Source organism: Nothobranchius furzeri, chromosome 3, assembly GCF_043380555.1.
Source record: "Nothobranchius furzeri strain GRZ-AD chromosome 3, NfurGRZ-RIMD1, whole genome shotgun sequence".
In the NCBI taxonomy this organism is placed as follows: Eukaryota; Metazoa; Chordata; class Actinopteri; order Cyprinodontiformes; family Nothobranchiidae; genus Nothobranchius; species Nothobranchius furzeri.
Window position 1 is genome coordinate 89246662 of NC_091743.1, and position 25710 is coordinate 89272371.

General features: G+C 44.7%; 1 protein-coding gene across 2 annotated transcripts; it reads left to right on the forward strand.

Moving 5' to 3' along the window:
- The first annotated feature begins 3708 nt into the window (after window positions 1-3708).
- On the forward strand, window positions 3709-20202 carry LOC107384785 (RNA-binding protein 4.1). 2 transcript variants are annotated; one of them, XR_008560518.2, is made up of 7 exons: window positions 3709-3821; window positions 4553-4976; window positions 5052-5681; window positions 13221-13286; window positions 13390-13455; window positions 14746-14830; window positions 20063-20202. XR_008560518.2 is itself a non-coding variant. In XM_015958237.3 (4 exons), exons 2-3 carry the CDS (start codon window positions 4568-4570, stop codon window positions 5660-5662), a joined length of 1020 nt encoding a protein of 339 aa, XP_015813723.1. In that variant the 5' UTR covers window positions 3709-3821; window positions 4553-4567; the 3' UTR covers window positions 5663-5681; window positions 5963-6680. The 2 variants fall into 2 exon arrangements, 1 of the variants encoding a protein (XP_015813723.1); XM_015958237.3 differs by lacking the exons at window positions 13221-13286; window positions 13390-13455; window positions 14746-14830; window positions 20063-20202 and adding an exon at window positions 5963-6680.
- The last annotated feature ends 5508 nt before the right edge of the window (window positions 20203-25710 follow it).

Here is a 25710-nt window from a genome sequence, read left to right on the forward strand (position 1 = left end):
GGCTCGCCAAAAAGAGCTGGTGGGTACAACTTGATTTCTAAAAGTACTGAAACACAAGAAACAGGACGAGACTTTTCTTTTTCTTTTTAAACGGTTGTCTATTTTGTGTCTTTCCCTATGTTGGTGTTAATTCTGTTCATGTTTATCGCTGGTTTGGACTTGGCGGTCGCTCTCTCAACCAAAACAGATGCGTCTCTGTGTTAAGTGCTGACAAGAGAGCCGTGAGCCGTAGGCGTGTGGGCAGACGGTCCGATAGCCGATGTAGTGCAAGGTTCACATGCTGGACCTGGGCATGAAGATGGGCAGATCGCAACATTGACAGACATTGTGCCTTGAATTTGAAATAAAAAAAACTTGAGTTTTTCCAGTAAGGTTGTTTTTGTTTCCAAAGAGGAAGACGTGTGGGAGAAGTACTCTTCCTGGTTTTCATTTGTTTTAGAGGAAGGAACGGACTCACGAGGGAGTAAAACAGCGAGGCTGGTCAACACGAGGAGGTCTAGTGCCAAAATTACTGAATCCAAGCCGCTTGTCCTCATTCCATGTAGAATGGACGGCATTGGGTCGGTGCTGGTGCGTACGAGTTGGCTACAAAAATCCTAAAAGCCCTGGGTGTTCTGACCCGATGGGTTGTGTGCAGCCTCGTCTTGCTGCGTGTGGGTACTTTGAGGGTCCAGGGCTGCAGCTGTACGTTTTGATGACGGGGGACGGGCCCAGACCAGACAGACGGCCGACTTGAACTACAGAATTAGACGCCGTGCCTCTTTAAGTCCGAGGTGGTGTTGGGGCTAGCTTCCAGCCATACTGGTAAACTCAGAAACCGCAGCAGCACGCGGCTCCTAACGCACAAGAGGGTCACCGTCTTTTTACTTTTTTTTTTTTTTTGCTGTGGGTGCTGCTAGTGGAAGAGAGGGGGAGGGCCAGGGGACTGCAGACTGGGATTGGGACAGCTTCAAATGAAATGAGAGCCACATGACACACCAGGCAGCAGAAGTCCACCGGGTCCTCCGTGTAGAACCAAGTCCAGGACAGGAGTGAGACCTTAAAGGAGAGGGGTGTTTCTTACCTGGCAGTGGAGATGGACTGCTCTCTGCTCATATTGTTACCGTTGTCTTGGTTACTGCTCTCACTTTTCTTTTTGTTGCCATTTCCACATCTTAGAAAGTCTGAAATAAAACATTGAAATCAACCTCTGTGGAGACAAGCTCTGATTTCTTTGTCTTGTGAGTTGTTTGGTTTGTTTTTCCTCTTGACCTGCATGGCGTTTATTTCCTGAATGGTCGGTGGTGCCTGTCCAGCGCATGTGGAAAGGGTGTTATTAATCCGACTTACAAAGCTGTCACTTCACTCACTAGAATTGCTGCTAATTTACACACTGAATGTCCAACTGATGTAGAAACTCTGCCTTGGAGAGAGAACAACTTTATTTGTGACTGAATCAATGTTTTCCCCATCTCCAATAGTCTTTCTCTCAGTAGTCAGGGAGGGAACGGTTCCCTTTAGACGGTGTTAAACTTTGTTGTGCATGACCAAAGGTTCTGAGAGACTGACGCTGGCCGTGTGGTTGATTCTAGACGACCCCGATGCTGCTGTTGTACATCTCTGCTCACCTGTATGTTCACCTGTATGTTCTTAGAGGATGAACTAGCCCTGGTGTATTGTACCTTGGTTCAGTTGCATGTGTGTGAGTGAATGAAGCTCTTTCTAGTATGTTTGATTGCCTTTTTACCTCATTGTGTTCAGTACTGTATTCCCTAATGTATCTGTATCCCTCATGAGTGTGTGTGTGTGAGTGTGTGTGAGTGTGTGTGTACAGTCGTCTCCTCACTGTCAGATTTTTGTCTCTGGTCTTATGTTCTGATGGCAATAAAGGACTTTTCATTGTTTGGTATTTATTTGTTTGCAGGCCTTTTTTTACTGTAACAAAACTTTAGTCAGCTAAACTACTCGGATGTTAAAACACTTACACCACTTAAGACAGAAACATCTAGAAAGGTGATGAAAATCTTTATTAAAATGGAAGATAACTGCCCTTTTATTTAAATATATACTTTTTCCTCATCAAAACCAATCTTAATACAAAAATAACTGAGGAAGTTGTTTCTGCACATGTGTTTCTGGAGCGGTTTCTTTTTCTCCAATATGAGGTAAGGAAGACAAACAGCAGTCTAAGTAGTTTGAGTCTTATTGTGCAAGGATGAGCTGCTGGCGCTCTACGGTCATATGCGACCTTTAGGGCATAAGAGACTAAATAAAATCTTGCAGGTGTCCCTAAATGGGTAACTTCCGGTCACATGATGCAAGGATGTGATCAGGAATGGATGCCAATACAAATCATCAGTGAGAGAAATAAGATTATACACACATTTTAAAAAAAATTTTGTGATAAAACAATCCCAATTTGTTTGCCTGATTTATACGTCTCTGTGAGCTCTGCAATGGAGCGACACACGCAGGGCCGGATTATCATTGCATGGGCGCCTGGGCACAATGTGCCGCTGTTTTTGCGGTCGGTAGATCTTTTAGAACTGCAGTTCAAAGGTAACTCATGAGGTGAATATATATGAACCCAGGTAGCAGTTTCTCTTTAGGACTGAGAGGAGATGCAGGAAGATAATAAACAGGCAGGACAGAAAAATAGTCACATAAAAACCAAGTTTGTTTTTGTACCTGGTGGCAACAAACAGACACCATTGAAGGTAATCAGAAGTGAGGAACAGAAAATGAAATAATTCGATGTTTAGAGCAGCAGGAACTCTGAGAGGCTGCAGGCGCATCAGTGAGTTTGCGGCCTCTGCTCAGGGGGAGGGGGGAGAGGGCTGAAGCAGGCAGTAAAGATGCAAAAACTACCGTTGTTAAACAAAATGTGTGTTAACTTAGAAAATGCTGGCACAAGTTTAATTACTTGTTAACTTTATCCTCCAACGTTAAGACTGCTGCACAAAAAAAAAAAAAAAAAAAAGACTGCTGCTCGCGTGGGCCCCCTTGTGGCTGTGGGCCCCTGGGCCTGTGCCCAGTTTGCCCATATTCTAATCCGGCCTTGGACACACAGACCGTCACAAATGTTTTCACATGTGAACTTCTGTGCAGGCAGCAAAGTGTTGCAAAGCAATTCCCCGCCAGAACAACAGAGGTTGTGGCGCTTTTCTGTGGTATCCTGCCAAAGCTGTTTCAAACCCGCCCACCAAACCGATAGAGCGCTGTGATTGGCAAGGCACAAGACTGTTCTGATCTGCAGTGTTCAGTGCTGAGGATCCAGTGGAGCGTGGCAATACCGACCTGCTACTGTATGTCTAGATTTCTAGGCTAGGAGGATTGACATCTGAGAGGTTTGAATGTTTTCATTGCTCTGATCACCCTGACTTTTTCTTCACAGAAAAACTACAGGTCAGCTGGCGATTAGAAATAAGGGTCAAATTAAGGCTGATTAATAAACATAAAAATGAAATGTGGGGAAAAAAGAAGTGATTGATTTTAAACAGGATGAGACGGGGGAGAAGATTTCGGGGAAACATTTAAAAGTAAAACATACATGGAGTTCTTCTAGCATTCTTTTGAGCTACATAACTTTATTGATTTCACTGACCTTTGTAAGAAAAACAGCAAAGTAAACCCGAGCTTTCTTTTTCAACAGGAAACTCCTCACAGCACAGAGCCAGCCTTTTCGTTGTGGTCACAAATCAACCAATCACCGTCCAGCTACTATTGATTGACATGTTTGCCGTCCAATCAGGTGTTTACATGTGCGCATACCGCCTGTCGTATTAGCGACATCTCTTAGACGGAGTTGCTTTCTTTGACTTTGCTGTTTTGCTATTTTCACAGTGAGTTTGATTGAGTTATTCTTCTGATTTTCGATGTCTTTGATTTACCTTTAATCCGTGCATAGTTATTCGTTGATAGTTATAACAGGCTTTATTCTATTGACCGGTGCGGTTGAATGGCGTGCTTGGCCGCCAGCGTTAGCTTCTCAGTAGCCAGGAAGTGCTAACAAATGACTTCGATAATGTTTAGAAATTTCGCCTTATTCGTGTTTTGTACCAAACATTATTCCGTTTAAATGATAGAGAAAATAAAGTTGTAAATAAACATAATTGTTTTGTATTTATTGGCGTTTCAATCAAAAGCTTTCCATTTTGCGTGCTATGGTGTTACGTTGAAATGTGTTCCCCGGTGAAGACCGTGTCCAGACGCTCAAAAGTCTTTCTAGAAATCCAGTCTACACGGTGTGTTAAACCTGCCAAAATGTACTAATTATTGCTCATATACGTACTAATTTCAGGGTATTTTTGTCACAAAGTAACAAAATCAGGTTCGTGTAATTTTCTTTCTACACACGTAATTTTTCCGCCATCAGTGTGAATGTGCACTGCTACAGTGGACCAAAAGACAGATGCATCAACATTTTTCTTTTAAGTTATTTACTTAAAATACAATTTGTTAAAAGAAAGATTGGAGGACAACCCGTTTTGTAGGAAACAAACCTAAACCAATAGGACACCATGTAACTGATTGTGTTTACTTGCCCGGACTCATCATTTTATTTATTTTCCAGGAAAGTGGAGTAAAAATGGTGAAGATTTTCATTGGGAATCTTTCTCAGAACACTGAGAAGGATGACATTGAATCCCTCTTTGCAAAGTACGGCACTGTGACCGAATGTGCCAAGTACAAAAATTATGCATTCGTCCACATGGAAGACCGCAAATCTGCGACCAAAGCCATTCGTGAGCTCCATCTCCATAAGCTGGATGGCAGACCGATCAATGTGGAGCCCAGCAGAGGGAAGAACCAGGCTCCGGTCAAGCTCCATATAGCCAACGTTGAGAAGGGCTACGACAACGAGCTGCGAGAGCTGTTTGAGGAGTACGGCACAGTCAGTGAGTGTTCGATTGTTAAGAACTTTGCCTTTGTGCACATGCCCAATCACGACGAGGCCATGGATGCTCTGCAGGGCTTGGACAACATTGAGTTCAAGGGTGAGTCTTCCACCATTATTCGTGTTTTTTAAAGGCTTTTAGACTGAGGGCCAACAGTTTTTTTCTTTCTCTTAGGAAAGCGCATTCACGTTCAGGTATCAAAAAGCAGACCAAGGGGGGGTTATGAGGAGGAAGAATATCCGCCTCCAGGTAGAGGAGGCTATTATATGCCTCCCTATCCAGCACCAAGACACGATCCCCCGTACAGAAGTCGCATGTCTGCGTATTCTCCTCCTCCTCCCCTTCCGCCGCCACCCCCTCCACCGAGACGAGCTCCCTTTGCCGACCGTGGCTATGGGGACAGAGCTTCCTATCCGGGGTTGGATTACTATGAAAAGTACAGACCCCGTTACGCCTCTGTGAGCTACGATGACAGGAGTGCCATTCCCCCTCCTCCGCCACCTATGCCTACTCTGGCTAGACCGCGTGTCGGAGTCCGGTCTCTTGACCCGTATGAGCGGCAGCCTCTCCCTGCTCCTTCACCGTATACAGTCAGGGACCGGAGTCCAATCAGAAGGGTGCTGATTCCGACTACGCCTTCCACTGGTAATGGGTACTCCTATGAGCGTTCTCGGCTGTCTCCAGTGTCCAGGGCTCCTGCGTACGCAGCTCCTCGGCCCAGGGCTGTGTTGTCGGAGAGAGTGCCTCCCCCGCCGCCGCCATCATCTCGCTTCCCAGGTTATTAAAAAGAGAGCGCAACACAAGGTGAGACCAAATGAAACATCTGATTATTAAAAGTAGCTTAAAGCATACAAATGTTTGTTGAAGTCATTGAGACCTGAGTTGAGATACAGTCATAGCTTTTATCACTTCCATCCGTTAAATCAGTAAAATACCTCCAGGTCTGCTTCAGCCATCAAATCAACACCTAATCATCAGGCGTAGCTGCTAAGATCCTCCAACTTTTCTGCTTTAAAATCAGCCAAACTTGCGCGGACCCTGAGTAAAACGCGCTCCTTGACATGTGTGGTGTGCTCTCTTTTCAGGTTTAGACTATGACAAGATCGTCACCGTTGTCGTCGTCTGCTGACACACATGGCGCTTTACACCCACCTCGTCTATGGCGGATTGCTTTGCGTTCTCCTGAGACTTTCTGGAAGATTTTGCCCGGTCACTAAAAACATACTAATCCATCTTCATGGTTCTTCTTGGGTTTTGATAACTTTTACTTTTCTTAGCCTGTTTAACTGTTCAGGTTCTCTTTAAAATGTTTAGCAGCAAAGGTGTTGATGCTATTTCACTGTGACGCAACAGCCTGCTGTTTACCACCCAAGCTGCACTGTGATGTGAATCTTTTTACACGGGTAGACCATGGCTTCTGTAGGATGTTTCAGATATCCAGCCCATATAATTTTCAAACAAAGGGATTTCATTCAAATTCAAATGTTAAATCTATTCAAAGTAAGCTTGTTGAGTTATTATAGAACCATCGTTACCATTTAATAATCAGTTCAGGAGTTCTCTGATAAAACTTGTTGCGAGAGGACGTACAAGACTCTTAGGATTTGCGGCACTTGTTGGCAAAAACTCAAAAATTTCAGTGTGATCTTTTTTTAGTTGGGGGGGGGGGTTATTTTATTTTTCATTTTGTGTTAAAATTTCTTGCGATAGTAGGATCTTCAGACCGCTCCTGTATTATTTTTGTTCACTTTTAAGTTGCTTTTCATTTGAAGGCTTTTAATAAACAACTCAAAACAAAACTGACATTTTAACTGTGATATGATTCATTTTTGCGTTGGGCAAAGAGTGTGTTGACGTCAATATTCAGCAGAGCAGACTAGCCTTGGCGTAGTGCTTTTGATTTACTAAGTTACTGTCTTCACTGACGGTTCTCTACCTGCAAATGTAGATTTAAAATATTCTGAATTCTCTGCTGTGAGGTTATGAGTCAGTGCCGTGCTACATGGACACAGGTTTGACCGTTGCCCGATCTGAATCTGTTGTGGGGATGTGTATTGGTGTAATTCTGGCGATACAATACGTATTACAATGCAGGGGAGACGATACAATACATCACGATATATTGCGATACATTCAGTCAGACGATACTGGCGATTTTTTAGACTAAATTAATTATAGGAAAATTCAATAAACAGTCCAAACTGATACTTAACATGTTTAACCATAACAGAGGGATTTACATTTCAATGGTAGAAACAAAACCCATTACACACTGCTGCCTACTAGTGGTCGGCGTTTGAATTGCACCACAAGAAAAGAAAATACACAAATGTTTCCATGTAAATTCTTCCAAAAATTAGATACACGACTTTTGAATATCGATACATTTTCGCAAGAAAAAATATCACGATATATTGCGATATCGATATTTTCGATACACAGCCTTTGAATATTGATATAATATCAATGGGGAAAATATCACAATATATTGCCATAATCGACATTTTCTTACATCCCTAATCTGTTGTATTCAGATTGATACTCTGGAGTATGGAGTTTGGTCTTGTTTGCAACTGTTATATCAAATCTTTGAAGGCTTTTTGTTGTTTTTCTGTGGAAATCTGCCCATTTTTTTTCTGTAGGCACTGTTGGAAGAGACTGGTCTCCGTTCCAGCTCATTCGAAAGATGCTCGATGGTGTTGATGTCAGAGCTGTGTGGGAGAGTCAAGTTCTTCCATGTTGAACACTTCAAACCAGGGGTCTCATTTATCAAACGTTAATAGGAACTGTCCTTTATTCCATCCGAATGTTCGCATGAACAGCCAAAATCCTGAATTGTGAAACATGCGCTGGCCGCTCGTACGCATTCACGCAATCGTCTGTTGATAAATTCCACCTGCGCATACCCAGTGGCTCGTGTTTGTTCAGTCATTCACATAAAGAAATGCCCTCAATTGACCATATTTGGACACACTACGTCCTCGGCTCAGGAGGGGATTCCTGTGTTCTTGGGAAACAAAGTATTGACGGTGAGATTGAGGTGCTGGCTGAGGAAGCAGAGGTTGTAAATCTCAGACAAAAATAAATACAGTTTAGATTGAAGGAGTTGTTTGCATGTACTAATTGAAGTTAGTTTTGTTGACTGGAAATGTTGACAGAGTGAAGCTTCTTCTGAGTGATCGTTCAGTTTGGTTACCTTGGCAACGTGTGTATGTTGGGGAGCAGAGAAGGTTCTGGGGGGTCTTGTAGTGGTCTGTAATTGAATATGGACTGGAATTGGATTTGTGTGGCTTGTCTATCGCTCCACATAAAGGGTCCCATATCATGGCATAGCTCCAGAAGGATCACCTTCAGGAATCAGATCAGTACGCTAATGGAGGACACGTTCCCTTCAGGGTGCACGCTCTGCGAAATCCGCCATACTACAATGCCATATTCCCATTGGTCACACATGTCTTTTATAGGGTCTAACACATCTTATGCAATAAAGCTGATTTCCCACCCAAATAGTTTACTGGGTAAAACAACTTGTAGTTGAGTAACACGTGTAATGGCTGAGACCACGGGTTCCCCTATTCTACCACTAGATGCTGTTTGTGTGCATGGTCAGTGCTGCTCTTATATTTAGGAAAATTTCTATGCACTAGTACACAATGCTAAACACACAATTCATAAAATTGTTCCAGTGCACAACTTCCGCTCAGATCTGTAGGCTGATAAATGAGGACTTTGTGGTTTGTACTTTGCTTTGGGATTTCTTCATGTTTGGAGTAGAAAATAGTCTTTCTAAATGTACAGGATTGTACCGGATGGCTTTGTGTGCTGAATGGTTGAGATTATTACACCGGGCGGAGATACGCGAGGTGAAATAAAATTTGAATATGTTGACAAGATCGTAAAATTGTCAGATTTGATCTCAAAATGATTGAGGATGGAGAAGTGAACTGGACAGTTTTAGATGTGTGATGCACTCTGAGCCTGACTGCTTGTGTCCAAATTCAGGGGTACCCACAATACTCCAGTCATGTGACTTCCTGTCTCTGGCTCCTTCAAAGGCAGTTTGAAATCTGGGTGTTGTGATTGATGAACACCTGACCTTTAAAGATCATGTTGCCTCTGTTGCTCGTTCATGCCGCTTTGTGCTGTATAACATACGAAAGATCAGACCACACCCAGCACAACATGCCACCCAGCTCCTGGTGCAATCTACTGTCATCTCCCACCTTGATTACTGCAACGCCCTTCTAACTGGTCTTCCAGGCTGTACTGTGAGACCTCTTCAAATGGTCCAGAACGCAGCGGTGCGTCTGGTCTTCAATCAGCCAAAAACAGCACACGTCACCCCTCTGTTCATTGAGCTCCACTGGCTACCGCTAGCAGCACGCATCAAATTCAAACTGCTAACACTAGCATACAAAGTCCGAGATGGTACGGCTCCCATCTACCTGAATCCTCTTGCAAAGGCTTACGTCTCGGCCCGGCCGCTCCGGTCATCACAGGATCGTCAGCTAGCAGTGCCTACACCACGCTCAGGACAATCCAGACTCTTCTCATGCATCGTTCCACAAATGTGGAATGACCTTCCAAGGACTACCAGAACAGGAGCTTCCTTTTTGACTTTCAAGAAACTCCTGAAGACCCTGCTCTTCAGAGAGCATCTTCTCAACCAGCACCCTCCCTGCACCCGTCCCCCCTCTCTACCGTCCACTCATGTAGTTTGGATGGTTTAGCCATCACATTTAATCCTGCAGCATCTCTCTCGGGGATCAGAGAGCTTTCTGTTTGTGTCCTGTGAATATGTGTAGAACCGGATTGATCAGTCACTTGCAGCTGCTGTCCTCTCGCTGCTGTGCTCCATGTCGTTTGAGCAGGGCAGGCAACCCACGGGGAGGGAGAAGAATTTCCCCACACCAGCACGGCTGCCAGGGAGAGAACCAGCTGCCACTTATTCACAACGTTTAGAGGGAGGAAGAGAATTTTCACGTCAAAGCAAAAATGCAACATGTCTTAAACAGCTATATTTCAAGATGGCGCGTTGACCACAGTTTATGTGTATAAAAATGTGACATTTTAAGCTTAAAGGAATATTTTGAATAGAATTTGGTGATGATTGTTAATGAAAAGGACAAGTTTGTGAAGGTGATACACAGAATTTGATAATAAACAAGTAAAAATATTAAACATTGTGTTTTTAAAATCCAGCCATGGAAATCCAACCATTTTGCCAGCTGTGGTATTATTACTTTTAACACTTGTCATTGAAAGGAAATTTGCCTCAGGCTAGTGTCTTTAACAAGCGGCCGGTGAAATTAGAATTTGATTTAAATGTACTTTAGTATTTATTAATAACATCTACATAACTTTCTGTGTCTGACTTTGACATCGAGCAGTGCACAAAGTGAATTCACTTAAAACCGATTCAGCTTCAGAAATATTGTGCATCAACTGATTTTAGCATGAAAATAAGGTGGAAATTCTATAGATATTGGCCATGGACCATCGGCTGACCATGACTCCTAAATATTGCCATCGTATCATCACTTGAAAAACCAATATTGGTCAACCTCTACTTGCTACAGAAAGAGACTGGGTGTTGGTGTTTACAGTCAAGGGGAGGAGGCACCCTCTGCCTGGGTGTCAGCTTCGGGCCAACGACTGTGTAATTACCTCGGACACGGACCGGGCACCTTCATTTTTAATCAAATTCATAAAAAACACTTGAACGCAGCATTACCTGCCTGCTTCTCACGCACCGGCACCCGTTAGCTCAGTTAAGATGTGTGTGGTTTATAAACGCGCCGATATAAACGAATTCTCTAACTGCTGACTGAAACATGTGCCCCTGTTCTAATACGCCATTTTATGTCCACTTTGATGTCAGAAACCATTCGTTTATTCTCATGAAAATGGCAGCATTCTGTTTTTCTGTGAATAAATTCCCTCTGCAGTTAAAAAGATTCAGCATTCATTGCTGTTTTTTTTTTTTAACTGGAGAGCGTATTTTCAGAGCGGCAGATTAAATTTACAAACGCTACATTAACTGGGGGCGTTTATTTAATCTGCCGCTCTGCAGTTAGAAAATTAGAACGCTGCTTTTTTTCTAATTGCACAAGAGCGCCTTTTCAGAGCAGATTAAATTTACAAACGCATCCAATTAATATAGTGTTTGTAAATTTCATCTGCCGCTCGAAAAATACGCTCGATGTTAGAAAAAAAAGCTGCATTGATGCTGTTTTTCTTTCTTTCGTTTTACTGCAGAACGCTTACACAGATAATCAGAATGCTGAGCATTCTATCACGCTAAAACATTATGAAAGGTTAAATAAAAAGTCGTGCTCGGGTCGGGCCAGAGAATCCTGAAAAACTTTTCGGACCGGGTCGGGCTGGGGCTCCACCCCCTCGGGCCGGGCCCGACACGGGCTCAGATTTTAGGCCCGTGCAGGGCTCTAATACAATCATAATACTAACACGTTTTATTTTTAATGCACTTTCCATTACAGAAGAAATCTCAACGTGCTAAGTTAATTACCAGCAGTTTTCAGACATTAATGTTACTACCATGCTGCATGGTGGTACAGTGGTTAGCACTGTTGCCTCGCAACACGAAGGTCGCAGGTTCGAAACTCGGCTGCGGCCTTTCTGCGTGGAGTTGCGTGTTCTCCCCATGCATGCGTGGGTTTTCTCCGGGTGCTCCGGTTTCCCCCACAGACCACAACATGCCCTATATGTTAAAAAAAATTGTAAGTCGCTTTGGATAAAAGCGTCTGCTAAGCACATAAACATAAACATAAACTACCATGTGTTGGCACCATCGACATATATACAAGGAAGTACCGGCAATTTAAAATTTTTTTTTTTTTATTGATGCGTTTTCACGTAGTGTATTTGCATTATTCAACAATGGTTGGAATAAACCAGCTAAAATTAGATGGTGATAAAATCTTGATGGGGACGTTACTGTAAAAATAAATTGATTTCTTTTTGCTAGGGCTGCACGATATAAGGAAAACCTACAATATTCGATAATGATTAATATTGCGATGACGATATTACTTGCGACAAATAAAAACTTAACTCGGGAACAAAAATAATCAAAAACAAAGAAATTCAATAAATCGTTAAAAGGAGAAAAGCAAAAGATGTGAGGAAAGGGAAAAAGAAATGAAAAAGAAAAGGGACTCACTGGATCCCGGGAAAAGCAGAATCGGCAAAAAGAGCTAACGAAGCTAACTCAGGTGTTTGCTAACCATCAAAATTAAGGGCTGTCTGCCTCGGGGGCGGGACTCTGACCCATGAGAACCGACCCAATTGGCCAAATGGGTGAAGAGCTCTATTTGATTTGTTAAAAAAAACCATCATGCTTCCGTCTGACTGACAGAATGCGTTATGTGTAGCAAACATTTGAGCTGACCATTCATTGTGATATTTATCTGTGTGCAAGCTGATATCGCGATAACGATATATTTATTATATATTGTCCAGCCCTACGTTTTGCCATACAACCCACCCCTAGCTGTATGTTTTAGGCCTGACATAACAGCGTAACGGCTCCAAACCAACTTCGCCGTGGGAACATATCAGTAAGGCCTGTACTGTTCTCCTGGGATTCATCAAACCATGCCAGTGACCCAGACTTAAGGAAACCCAATCTGTGATGGTCCCGCCAGGTTTTGTGTTTGTGTTGACGTCGTGAAATTTCAGCTCTATCGGCGACATTTTCCCACCACGTGTCACCCTTAGTCACGCTTAGCCACTCACTCATTGAACCCGCTCTGAATTTAGATGGGCTTCTGCTACACGGTCGAGTTGTATGTAAATGTTTCGATTTTCCAATAAGGTGGCTTTTTACCACAGAACTATTTGATGGGTCACTGAGTTCCTCTACGTGACCCATTTTGTGTCACAGCAGGCAACGGGTCTGACTGGAACACCCGATATTAACATTTAAAAACAAGTCCCTCCTATATTTAAAAACACCAAAGAACAATTTAAAGCGTCTAGTTGTAGCTAAGATGTTACCTGAGGTCATACAGTGTCCGCGGTCTCGCTAGATTGCTATTATTGGTACTTGTTTGGCCTCAGAGCACACACAACGGACCCGGTTCGTCTTGCTTTTTACCTCGCACATGGCTGAAGATTTTCCAAGTTGTCTGAGTCATTTAGTGGTTTTCTGTAAAACCTAAACTTTACTTTTATTATGTGGAGATGTAACTTAAAAGGCTTCATTTTCATTATTTTTTGCATCAGGTCTGATTTTTGTTGCCCTAGTCATTCACACGTTGTGTTGAAACCTCTAAAGCCAGCTTGCAGTGTTGGTGTTCTTAGTGTTTGTGCTCTTTGTAGGTTGTTAAACTAGAAACAGGAGGAGCCCGCTGGTCATTTCTCTTCAGAAGATGCCTAAGAAACCAGGTAAACAGTCATTTCATTCTTCTGCTTCTCTTCATTATGTGTTTCTTCACATTTGGAAGCAGAGTGAACATGTAGGGATTGTTGGCTTTGTCTTTTCTCTCAGGCTTGTCTCCGTGGATGGGAAGTAAAGGATCTTATGGGCTGTTAAGAAAACACAATCGTCTTTATGGTAAAGTCATGATGTGCTGTTAGGGACACTCAGAGTGGCGGCTTCTGTATTTTCTGACAACAACAAACTGCGATGTGGAAAATGGTTAACGTAAATGCTTTCAGAATAAAGTAGCAGTGTAGAGGAAAAAAGGTTGACCAAAAAAATGTAACGATATGAAAAATTTTAATACCGTCTTCGAAACCAGCTCAGTGGCCTAGTGGTAGAGTGTCTGCCCTGCGACTGGGAGATCAGGGTTCGATTCCTGATCGGGTCAAACCAAAGACTTTGAAAAAATGGGACCCAACGCCTCCCTGCTTGACACTCAGCATTAAGGGGTGGGATTGGGGGGTTAAACCACCAAATGGTTCCCGAGCGCGGCCGTGCCTGCAGCTCACCGCTCCCCCAGGGGATGGGTCAAATGCGGAGAACAAATTTCACTCACACATCAGTGTGTGTGTGACAACTAATGGGACTTTTAGATGGATCGGAAAATGACTACCTTCCCAGAGGGGAAAATGATGTGGCAAGGTGTAGAAATGAGGGCCGGGCGGGATTCGATCCCCAGACTCCCAGGTGAGTGTCATACACTCTAACCAGTCACCCCACGTCCTCGTGCTCCCGCGCAGGGTGCCACAAACTTCACATCCATGGACCTACTTGACAGTACTACATGGATCCTGCCAATAACGCCAAATGTGGCAAGGTGGATAAACGAGGGCCCGGGCGGGATTCGATCCCCAGACTCCCGGGTGAGAGTCATACGCTCTAACCAGTCAGCCAAAGGGACATCCCACTGGCCAATTAGCCAGGGCGCATCATCAATCGGGACACTGTGACAGGACGCCCACACTGTCACAAGCTTTGTATTTATATACCTTCTCTAGACTTTTACCCCCCCCACCCCCCACCCCCCCACCCCCAAGGTAGTAGCAGCTAGGAGTTAACTCCAAAGGACCTCAGGAGGTGGAGGTGGCTTTGGCCCTTCTAGTACAGAGTATCTGTGTTTTGGTACCAGTTCAGTTTGCTGTGGAGGTGAACACCCAGGTACTTAAAGGTACTTAATATCTGCTCCCTGGATGTTTACTGGTGAGGAGTGTTTCTCTGGAAGTCATTCACCATTTCCTTTGTTTTACTGGTGTTCAAGTGAAGGTGGTTACGCTCACACCAGTCCACTGCTAGTAAGCATCATATATAGGTGTCCAGAGTTTCCACAGCACCAGGGGCCCACTGATGTTAACTGAGAACCACAGGAGTGTGCTATAAACATTTATACATAATAAACATCATATGCTTGTTTGTTTTAACCAGAAAAGTGCAGAACTACATCCAGAAAAGCTAGAGAGAGTCGGTGACCTCCCAAGATGCCCAGAGACTCTAACCGCAGTCTGATGATGTAAGTAAACAAATCATAAGACCCCCCACCACACACACACACACACACACACACACACACACACACACACAGTTGTGCTATAAAAAAGCCATAATTTGTGGTGTCAAAGGGATGTGTGAAGTGAAACATTGGGAATCGAAAACTGCTTCTTGTTGAGAACTGGTTCCCATTGTTTAAATTCCTAGGAATCGTTCGATACTTTTGCAAACGATTGCCTTTATCAATTCCAGTTGACGCGAATGACGTCACCGAGCACATTGCGTAGCTTCTGGAAGCAGGAAATATGGCGTCTAAGCGGCACAAATGCTCGAAAGTTTGGTTATATTTTACAAAAAAGCATGACAACAAGGTAACTTGGAATAATTACAAAGAAGATATTTCATCAAGGGAGGAAGCATTACGAATATACAAAAGCCTTTGGCCACAAAACACGTCAATAACTTCAAGTTATTGACGTGTTTTGATTCGCTCTGGACTAGTGAATTTCATAAATACATAAAGAACTACAGGAGTTTGTCCTCGCCCGTCATTTTCATGGTCCTAATTAGGGCTGCGCGATATTAGGAAAGCCTGAGATATTCGATAACAGTGATTGATATTGCAATGACGATATTACTTGCGATAAATAAAAACTCAGGAACTAAAATAATCAAACGCAAAGAAAAACAAAAATCATAAAAATGAGGAAAGCAAAAGATGTGAGGAAAGGGAAAAAGCAAACAAGAAAAGGTGGTCAGTGGATCCCGGGAAAAGCAGAACAAAGCTAACTCAGGTGTTTGCTAGCCATCAAAATTAACTGCCGTCCGCCTCGGGGGCGAGCGTCTGACCTATGACCTTGGGTGCACCCAATTGGCCAAATGGGTGAAGAGCTCTGTTTGATTTGTTAAAAAAACATCATGCTTCCGTTGGAATGACAGAATGAATTATGTGTAGCAAACATTTGAGCTGACCATTCATTGCGATATTTATCTGTTTTTGCGATATGCATATTGTGTATGTTGCTATCGCGATAACGATATATTTACGATATATTGTGCAGCCATAGTCCTAATGCATGTAGGTACCTTTGAGAGACTATTTTCAGGGTTCCTGCACATCCTGGAAAACCTGGAAAATGGTAGGCCAATTTTCCAGTCATGGAAAATGTCCTGGAAATGTTTGAGTCGTCCTGGAACATTATTTTCCTCCATGTGAATAAATACAAACGGGTAAACTTTGTAGGCGTGAATTTCTGTTTTCAGCTGCGTTCGGTGGTTGTCGGGCTGCAGCGCTGGTCTGCTTTCATTTCCTCAAGCATCTCCAAATGGTGCAGCAGGCTGCTGCCAGAGAGCTGACCCGACCACAAAGGCGGGATCACAGAACACCTACTTGGCCTCCCACCACTGGCTGCCAGTGACTTTCAGAGTGAAATTTAAAATTTAAATTTTTGTTTTTAAATCACTGAACGGTCTTGCCCCACCATGTCTCTCTGAGCTTCTTTCCTTTTATGAACCGTCCCGGAGCCTCAGGTCAGCGGACCGACTACTGTTAGAGGTCCCGAGGTCGAGGAAGAAGCTCAGGGGAGAACGAGCGTTCTCAATATGTGTATCTGCACTGTGGAACGCCCTACCACTGGGTGTGTGTCAGGCAACTTCGCTGTCATCATTAAAATCCGCCCTGAAAACACACTTTTATCTGCAAGCTTTTGACACGTCTGAGACTCTGTCTTGTGTGGGTTATTTAATTTTATTTATTTTAATTTTTAATTGTGTTTTGATCTTGTCTGTTTTAAAGGGGCATTATGGAAGTGTGACAGTCAAAACATGTATAGAAATAATAAATGTCTTCTTCATACGTTCTCCTGCAATGCCCTGGTCCTGTAGAATGAGCCCTGGCATTTTTACTGTGATTGCCTGTTTTTCTGTAAAATCACAGAAAAAGAGAGATGCTCGGGTCGAGCAGGCTGCTTCATGCGCGTTCACGCTCAGGCATCGCCCGTAGCATTTGCTATCCGTAGCTTTAGCAGCAGAGAGAGAGGTAGTGCCACTTTGTCGCTGTTCCTAAAGCCTAGTGACAAAGCTAGCTACATTTCTGAGGACCCTTAGCTACTTTCTGTAGAACTTTCTTCTAGATATTTCCTGCTAATTAGCAACAAAATAGCCATTTTCACTCCCAACCGTTCTTTGGTTTGACGTTGTTTCAGCTGTCATCAAGGATATAAATGTTACAGATACTGTGAATGTTACTAGAGTCTAGCTCACTTAGTAAAACGTCAGACTCTCTTGCAAAAGACCTGGGTTCGATTCTGGATGTGAACATAGTTTATTTAGAGTTTATTTTTTACATTAATGGTATATTTTTTACAGTAAAATGCCCACATTTTTATTTGAGACTCGCCGAACGGCATTGAATTCACAGATAAAAAAGATGTGGGGTCAACTTTCATTTTGGAACAATTTTTCAAGCAAGGGAAGGGAATGATCTGAGCATGCAGGAGGACTGACCCATCATAAACCTTTGTCGGCTGTGCTGAAGAGAAAGGTACAGAACCACATTATTTAATTAATTAGCTGTGTGTTCTCCTGTCCTCTGTCCTCCGGGCCCCACACACACACACACACACACACACACACACACGCACGACTGTCTCAGCTGTTATTTTCGTTAAGGAGTGTGCACGTACAGCATGCGCGCCTCGTGCACGAGCCTACTATTGAAGCTGCTGTTACACTTTTGGCCTGAGGGGGCAATCGCAAGCATAAAAATTCAAAACTCCATAAAGTCCCTTTAAGGATTTTAAATGGCTTTATGTAAATATTACAGTCCGTGTTGTCAGCACTTTGTTCTGACCTCCCATCATATAATATGCGCTTTATAAATAAAATTGATCTGATCTGATCGTTTCTGCATTCAGCCCTCACAGCGCTCCAGGTGATGCTATCAACCAATCAAATAGCTTAGAACAGTTCTGCTTCCCAGTCTGTCCATCTGTCTTTGTTTGCTAGATTTACCAATTTTTCACACTCAAGTTGAGATTTATTCCTCCAAAGAAGGGCCAGAGCTAGCGACTTGCGGTTTAAGAGTGCTGCTGTATTGCAGTAGATGGAGTGAGAGGTTTTTCTCCCTCTCTCTGTTAATTGACGGAGAGCTGTAGCGTGTCGTCACTATGGTGACCAGAGCGGGAGAGTCCTGCGTTGTTGTGACTTTTCTTACGTCCCCTAAATTGAAACTCATGTCCCGCATTCTTGGCAGTCTCCCGTTTAGAGTTTAAGTCTTGCATAAACTGTGTGGAGAAAGCTGCCCGTTGCTGTCAATCAAACTAGCAGGAAGCTTTAGGACTTGTATGTCCATTTCAGCAATATAACTGACCAACAGAAAACAGTTAAAGATCTAGGCCCTGTCCACACGTAGCCGGGGATCTGCCAAAACGTAGATATTTTTCTACGTTTTGGCCTGTCATTCACACGAAAACGGAGTTTTTTTCACACGAAAACGGATCTTTTTAAAAACTCCGGCCAAAGTGAAGATCTGCGTTTTCTCCGTTTTGGGTGTCTGCGTGTGGACAGACAAAACTGGAGTTTTAAGGTCCGCAACGTCACTTTCCACGACAAAAAAATGCTGACATCACGTGTGCGACCTGTGTTTACACTAGCCGACATCATGGATGCCCTCAGAGCTGCGCTCGCTTTATCAATTGTCCAAGCGCTTTCTGCTTGTTTGTTTTTGCAAGAGGAATTACTGCTCCTTGTGGAAGACCACAGACGAAGGACGAGGTTAAGAACGGGGGAAGTACTGCCGCCTACAGGTCTGGCATGTCCTTAACAACGTATTTATCCGGGTACGTGTGGACAGAGTTTTTTTAAACGAGGTGGTGTGGATGCAAGTTTTTGGAGGGGCGGATATTCGTTTTTAAAAACCCCGGCTACGTGTGGACTAGGCCCAAGTCACCCCCCCAAATAAACTTTTTTTTTGCTGATAAACTAAATAAACAAGTGTCTAATCGTGCTGCAGACACGTGTCGTCAATAATTTGGCACTTCAGTGCATCTTAGTTAAAATTTAAATATTCTGCCTAAAACTGGCAGTGTTGTGCCGTTGTCATGTAAAAACTCTGCACTGTATTCTAATTTAAATTTGCCACCGCTATTGGCCAAGAGGTATGCTATGATGTATGATCTATGACTGGTACATTATGATGTCACAATACTGTCGTGAGCCTGTGTGTGTGTGTATTTGTTAGCGGCTCCTCCCTCTCGGTCTGCCAGGCAACAGCATGTGTTGCATTTTTCAAACATGAAGTGAGAGTGGAGTTAGACTCTGGTAGGGGTTGACTTGCTCTTTAAAGATCTGTTAAATCTTCTGGTGTGTGGTCATTCAAATAACAAACATTTACAAGCTGATAAATCTCAAAGTACGTGACTGGCGTGGTCAAAACACCCATCATTAGTTTTCATTTAAAGAGCAAGTCACCCTCAAATCACATTTTTTTGCTGATAAACTATATAAAGGAGTGTCTAATCATGCTACAGACACGTGTAGTCAATAATTTGGCAGTTCAGTGCATCTTGGTTAAAATTCAAATATTCTGCCTAAAACTGTCAGTGTTGCGCCGTCCTCAGGGAAAAATTCTGCACTGTATTCTAATTTAAATTTGCCACCGCTATTGGCTAAGAGGTATGCTATGATGTCATCTGGTACATGATGATGTCATAATGCCATTGTGAGCCTGTGTGTGTGTGTATTTGTTAGCGGCTCCGCCCTCTCGGTCTGCAAAGCAACAGCATTTGTTGCATTTTTCAAACAGGAAGTGGGAGTGAAGTAAGTTACTTGTAGGGGGTGACTTGCTCTTTAAATTACAGTGCGGCGTACGTGCGATCCAGGGCGTAAGGATTAGTAAAAAGCTCTTTTAGCCCTGTTGACTTGCATCCATTTTTTCGTTCTTCCGGGGACCCGTGAGCCGACCAGAAAGGGAGGAAACTTAGGCTCCCTATAGTGAAAGACAATCTTTGCACAACTATAAAATCGATATAGCGGTATAGGAACCGTATCATATTTGTTTCAAAATACATCCTGATATGAAAATAATATCACCCAGCCCTAGTTGTAATAACGCGATCATGTCAAAAAAGAGTGGGGAACCCTGGTTTTAGCCCCTCCCGCATCCATACATGATATGAAGCACATTTGAATGTCCAGTTGGACTTTTGGAAATTACTGATGCAAATATGTTAAATACGTTTCTGTTCTTCTACAGGAGGCTGAGATTGGTGGATGACGAGCCTGGCCTGAACAAGAAGATGCCTGAAAGACCAGGCTAAACACAGAAGTACAGCACTCACGCTGATGCCACGGCTGTCAGACATGTTACTGGTTAAGTCATTTTCTGAAGAGAAGGCAGCACCACATGGCCAATCTCGCCTCTCTAACAGCAGAAGGGCGGTCCAGAGAAAAGTGCCACACAGCAGTCCTCTTTCAGAGGTTTTAGCTCATGGAAAGCTTTCAATGACTATTTTTAAAAAGTTATCAACACAAGTAACAGATAAATTAATTCAGAACAAAGTTACCTCACACAAAGATGGAAATTAAAGAGAAAGGGGGGAGAGTTCACAAAAATAAGCAAAGCGTGTACAAGAATCAGCTTCTAGATCTGCAGAAAGGGAGAGAGAAAAATGGGGCGCACACAAATACAGAACCAGAATATCACTAAGCAGGCTTAAATGTTGTAATCAGGGATGTCCAGATCCAATCACGTGATGGAAAATCTGTCCCAGTCACGTGGTTTCAGACTCGATTGGAGCTAGTGTTACTTCCCGATCCGGACTCGGATGAAGGGTTCAAATTACAGGAGAGCTATGGGAACCCCGTTCTCCTGAGAGGTTGCTCCCCTGAAACACACCAGAGGGAGTCCAAAAAAAGATCCAGTTTCTACCTACATTACATTATTTATATGGACTCGCAGCGCAGCGGGGATTCTTTTGAGCGGAGGTGCAGAGTGCTGATTATTCTTGCGCTCCAGGCAGCTGTGCCCTGCAGAACATTCTCAAAGGGGTGTCACCCAAAAAATATGTAATTAGCACGCGGTCAATCTTGTCCGTTCATACTCTGGTAATTTTGGTCTTTTATTCGTGCCTGACCCACTCTGCCGCTGCAGCGCTCATAACCCCTGGTCTGGTGACTCCGTCGCTGGGCAGCGCAGAGCATGCTAGGCTATTTTTGTGGTCAGTAGATTCATTTGATCTGCTTGGTAAAAATGTTTGTTCATGTTTATGTATTTAGCAGACGCTTTTGTCCAAAGCGACTTACAAGTGATAATCGGCATATTGCCCTTGAGGCTAACAACAACAACTTGACATCAGTCATGGAGAGGAGGGAACAAGGAGTGGACAGTAGAGAGGGGGGACGGGTGCAGGGAGGGTGCTAGTTTAGAAGATGCTCTCTGAAGAGCAGGGTCTTCAGGAGTTTCTTGAAAGTCAAAAAGGAAGCCCCTGTTCTGGTAGTGCTTGGAAGGTCATTCCACATTTGTGGAACGATGCATGAGAAGAGTCTGGATTGTCCTGAGCGTGGTGTAGGCACTGCTAGCCGACCATCCTGTGATGACCGGAGCGGCCGGGCCGAGACGTAAGCCTTTGCAAGAGGATTCAGGTAGATGGGAGCCGTACCGTCTTGGACTTTGTATGCTAGTGTTAGCTATTTGAACTTGATGCGTGCTGCTAGCGGTAGCCAGTAGAGCTCAATGAACAGAGGGGTGACGTGTGCTCTTTTTGGCTGATTGAAGACCAGACGCACCGCTGCGTTCTGGACCATTTGAAGAGGTCTCACAGTACAGCCTGGAAGACCAGTTAGAAGGGCATTGCAGTAATCGAGGCGGGAGATGACAGTAGATTGCACCAGGAGCTGGGTGGCATGTTGTGTTAGGCATGGTCTGATCTTTCGTATGTTATACAGCACAAAGCGGCATGAACGAGCAACAGAGGCAACATGATCTTAAAAGGCCAGGTGTTCATCAATCACAACACCCAGATTTCAAACTGCCTTTGAAGGAGCCAGAGATAGGAAGTCATTTTGGATTGAGATATTGTGCTGTAAGGATGGTTTTGCTGGGATGACAAGTAGATCAGTTTTAGAGAGGTTGAGTTGGAGATGGTGGGATTTCATCCATTTTGATATGTCAGAGAGACAGTTTGATATTCGTGCAGAGACAGTGTGGTCGTCCGGTGGAAATGACAGATAGAGCTGGGTGTCGTCTGCATAGCAGTGGTAGGAGAAGCCATGTGATCGAATGATCTCACCCAGGGAGGTGGTGTATATGGCGAAGAGAAGAAGTCCTAGTACAGAGCCCTGGGGGACTCCCGTGGCGAGATGGTGCACGGTAGAGGATTGTCCAAGCCAATATACACTGAATGATCGTCCTGTGAGGTTCAATTCAAACCAGGCGTGTGCTTTCTCTGTGATGCCCATGCTAGAGTGTGTGGACAAAAGAAAGCCATGGTTGACAGTGTCGTATGCAGCCGATAAGTCGAGCAGGATAAGCACGGAGGATTTGGCAGTTGCTCTAGCTTCTTTTAAGGATCCCGTCACTGCTAACAGAGCAGTTTCAGTGGAGTGGCCCTTTTTGAACCCAGATTGGTAAGGGTCAAGCAGACAGTTTTGTGAGAGGTATTCTGTGATCTGCTTGAAAGCCACCCTTTCAATGATTTTGGACAGAAAAGGGAGGAGAGAGATAGGTCGGTAGTTCTCCACATGATTTGGATGAAGAGATGTTTTTTTTAGCAGCGGTTTAACCTGAACATGCTTGAGAGAGGTGGGAAATGTACCAGAAGTCAGTGAAGCGTTGATCACCTGTGTGACTGCTGCGGCGACTGTAGGAGCAACGGCTTAGTCGGAATGGGGTCGAGTGGGCATGTAGTAGGGCGGCTGCACGTGAGAAGCGTGGACACAGTTCTCAGTGACAGGAGAAAAAGAGGAAAATGAAGCAGTAGGGCCTGAGATGGTTGGGATAGAAGGAGTTTGTGGTAGCGAATGTTCAGGAGTGGCCAGTTGAGTAAACTGTTTGCTTATAGCCGCTACTTTGTCAGTGAAGAATGAGGCAAAGGTGTCAGCTGATAGATTGGAGGTAGGAGGTGGAGATGGAGGGCTGAGCAGAGTTTTGAATGTTGAAAATAGTTTCTGAGAGTCAGTAGAGCTGAGACTTTTGTCAGTGTAGAAAGCTTACTTTGCATCAGTGATGCTGGCAGAGAATGAGGACAGTAATTCCTGAAATTTCAATTGATCACCAGGATCTTTTGTTTTGCGCCATTTGCGTTCCGCAGCTCTAAGACTGGTGCGTAGAGACCGGAGGGTGTCATTTAGCCAAGGGTACGGCTGAGAGGATCTAGCAGGTCTAGTGGCTAAAGGACACAAGTTAAGACAAGAGCAGAGTGTGGAGCAGAGTGACTCGGTGGCATCGTTCACTTCATGAGCAGAGAATGTGCTGGGAGATGGAAGAGTGGAGGCAACAAGAGAGGAGAAGTGGTTGGGTGCCAGATTGCGGAGGTTGCGGCAGAATGAGACCATTGGGGAGGAAGCAGTGGACGTCCCTTGTAGAGTCGAGCTGAAACCGATGAGTTAATGATCGGAAAGATGCAGCGGTTGACAGAGATTGTGTCTATGGCACAGTTTCTGGTGAAAATGAGGTCAAGTGATTTTCCAGCTTTGTGAGTTGGAGGTCTTTGTTCTAGTGTTAAATCAAATGATGACATTAGTGACAGGAAGCCTGATGAGCTGGGATTGTCCAGGTGAATATTCATGTCTCCAATGACCATTGTGGGACAGTCGTGCTCAGGAATGGAGGAGAGCAGGGTGTCAAGTTCATCAAGAAAGTCTCCGAGTTTACCTGGTTGGCGATATATGACAGCCAAAAACAATTTTTTCGGTACAGTTACCTGGATGGCATGGTATTCAAAGGAGTTGTATTTAGTGATGGTAGCAACTGACTGTATTTCCATTTGTTGGAAACTAACATGCCCGTTCCACCACCTCGGCCAGATGCACGAGAAGTGTGGTTAATTGAGAGAGCGGATGCGGTAGCATTGTCACATGGTTTGATCCAGGACTCAAAAATAAAAATAAACAATAATGAACAAGAGTCTGCTTCTAGACCTGCAGAAAGAGAGAAGAAAAAAAAGGGACTCAACAACAATACAACAAGATCAAGCTATCACTGCATCAACTTGATGAAGAAATATGTAATCAACATTGTTTAACTGAAGAATCACGATAATAAATCACAGTGCATTTAGTGCCCACCATAGTCTTAAGACGTGTTGAACGTGCCAAAGCCCATACTTATGAGAGCACCATGTGAGCACCTGTGTGTGTACACGCGCTTGTTTATGTAAGGTTTCTCTATAGGAGCGTCCACTAGAGAGTGTGAGGGACCACAGATCTGCCCTCTAAAGATGTGTTGGAGACGGAAGGAGCTCCAAGTCCCAGAGATCCAGGAGCTGCCCCAGAGCACAGGAACCCCAGGGAGACTGACCAGAAAAGCCCCTGCCTCCTTGAGAGTCACAGAGGATGGCCCCGGGGGGCCACAGCCGGCAGAGTCCCGGGAGATATCGGCGGCAAGCCCACAGGCCCGCCAGCAGCCTCCCATCCCCTAGCCGGCCAAGCTCGGGACCTAGGGGCGACCACCCCCGCCAGGGACCCAGCAGAGCCCAGGGACCCAGATCCCAGCAGGCAGCCACTGGGAATGGTCAGGCAGATTCCAAAAATCTTAAACTCCCTGACCTGGGAGCCACAACCCAGGCAGACCAAGGCACCACACTCCACACCAGGTGTGGCAGGGGGAGGGTAGGCGAAGATGTGTAGTAGCACAAGAAGTCCCAGGAGAGGGGAGGAGTCCAAGACCCCACCTGACACATACAGTCATACACAAACACAGTCACACACTCCCTCCCTCATGCTCACACATACACATACAACCAAAGACTTACAAAAATTCACGCTGGACACCCACTCATGCTCCCCATACACACCCTATTCACTCTGGTCCCGGTACTGCTGCACATGGGGTACAACCATTACCGGTTCCCAGAGTTCAACCCTTTCTGCTGGGGTGCTGATGAGCAGGCTCCCCCGCCCAATGCTGAGCACAGCAACTCACCACCCCAGACCCCAACCGGACGGCCAGATCTCCCTCCTAGCCTCCAGCCCCGGGAAGCCAAGCGACAACAGAGGTGTGCCAAGACCCCTAGTCTCCCTCCGCCTGGTGTTAGTGCGTGTTGATGAGGTGTATTCCATGGCTGTGGTGAGCGGGCAGTGCGGGAATCGTCTGGCCTATGCCAGCTGATGCCACCGCACCACCCCACTTGCACCCATAGCCCTCAGTGTCTAAGTGCAGTTTTAAATTGGAAGTGGGCACCGACACTTGGGATGAGGCTGAGAAATCCCCCTGCCAAATGCCGTTGAATGTGCTCACTCCCAAGGCCCTAAGTGTGTGTTTGCGTGGAATGTCGTTGGTGGAAGTGTTTTAGGGTGCAAATAAAATTGGGGGGCAGGTTGCCACAGGAATGCGGAAATGGGATCCATACCCGCACTCCCTTACTTGTCCACCCCCCAAGGTCCTATGTGCATGTTTGTGTGATAATGTAGGGAGCAGGAGGAGAGAAATGTGTGGGGATGGGGAGGAATGGCTGGTTGGGCTTAGCCCTCCAGAGAGCCAGCTCCCCCACTGGGCCCAATAGGCACCTCTGTTGTCAAAATACCACCCAGGGCATGGAGACCCCAGTCCATCCTGCCAGGGCCCAAAGCAGCAGCATTACAGGGCCTCACGGAGTCCGAGGGCACCAACCCAGCCCCACCCCAGCAGAATATCTACGCCCATCCCTTCATTTGCACAACTTCTGGATTATATAAGACATTGAA

What these genes read in the sequence shown, in the direction of transcription:
- LOC107384785 (XM_015958237.3), top strand. Translation starts at nt 4,568, where the DNA reads ATGGTGAAGATTTTCATTGGGAATCTTTCTCAGAACACTGAGAAGGAT. An exon ending in GGACAACATTGAGTTCAAGG is followed by an intron (nt 4,977 to 5,051) that starts GTGAGTCTTCCA and finishes TCTTTCTCTTAG; the next exon opens with GAAAGCGCATTCACGTTCAG.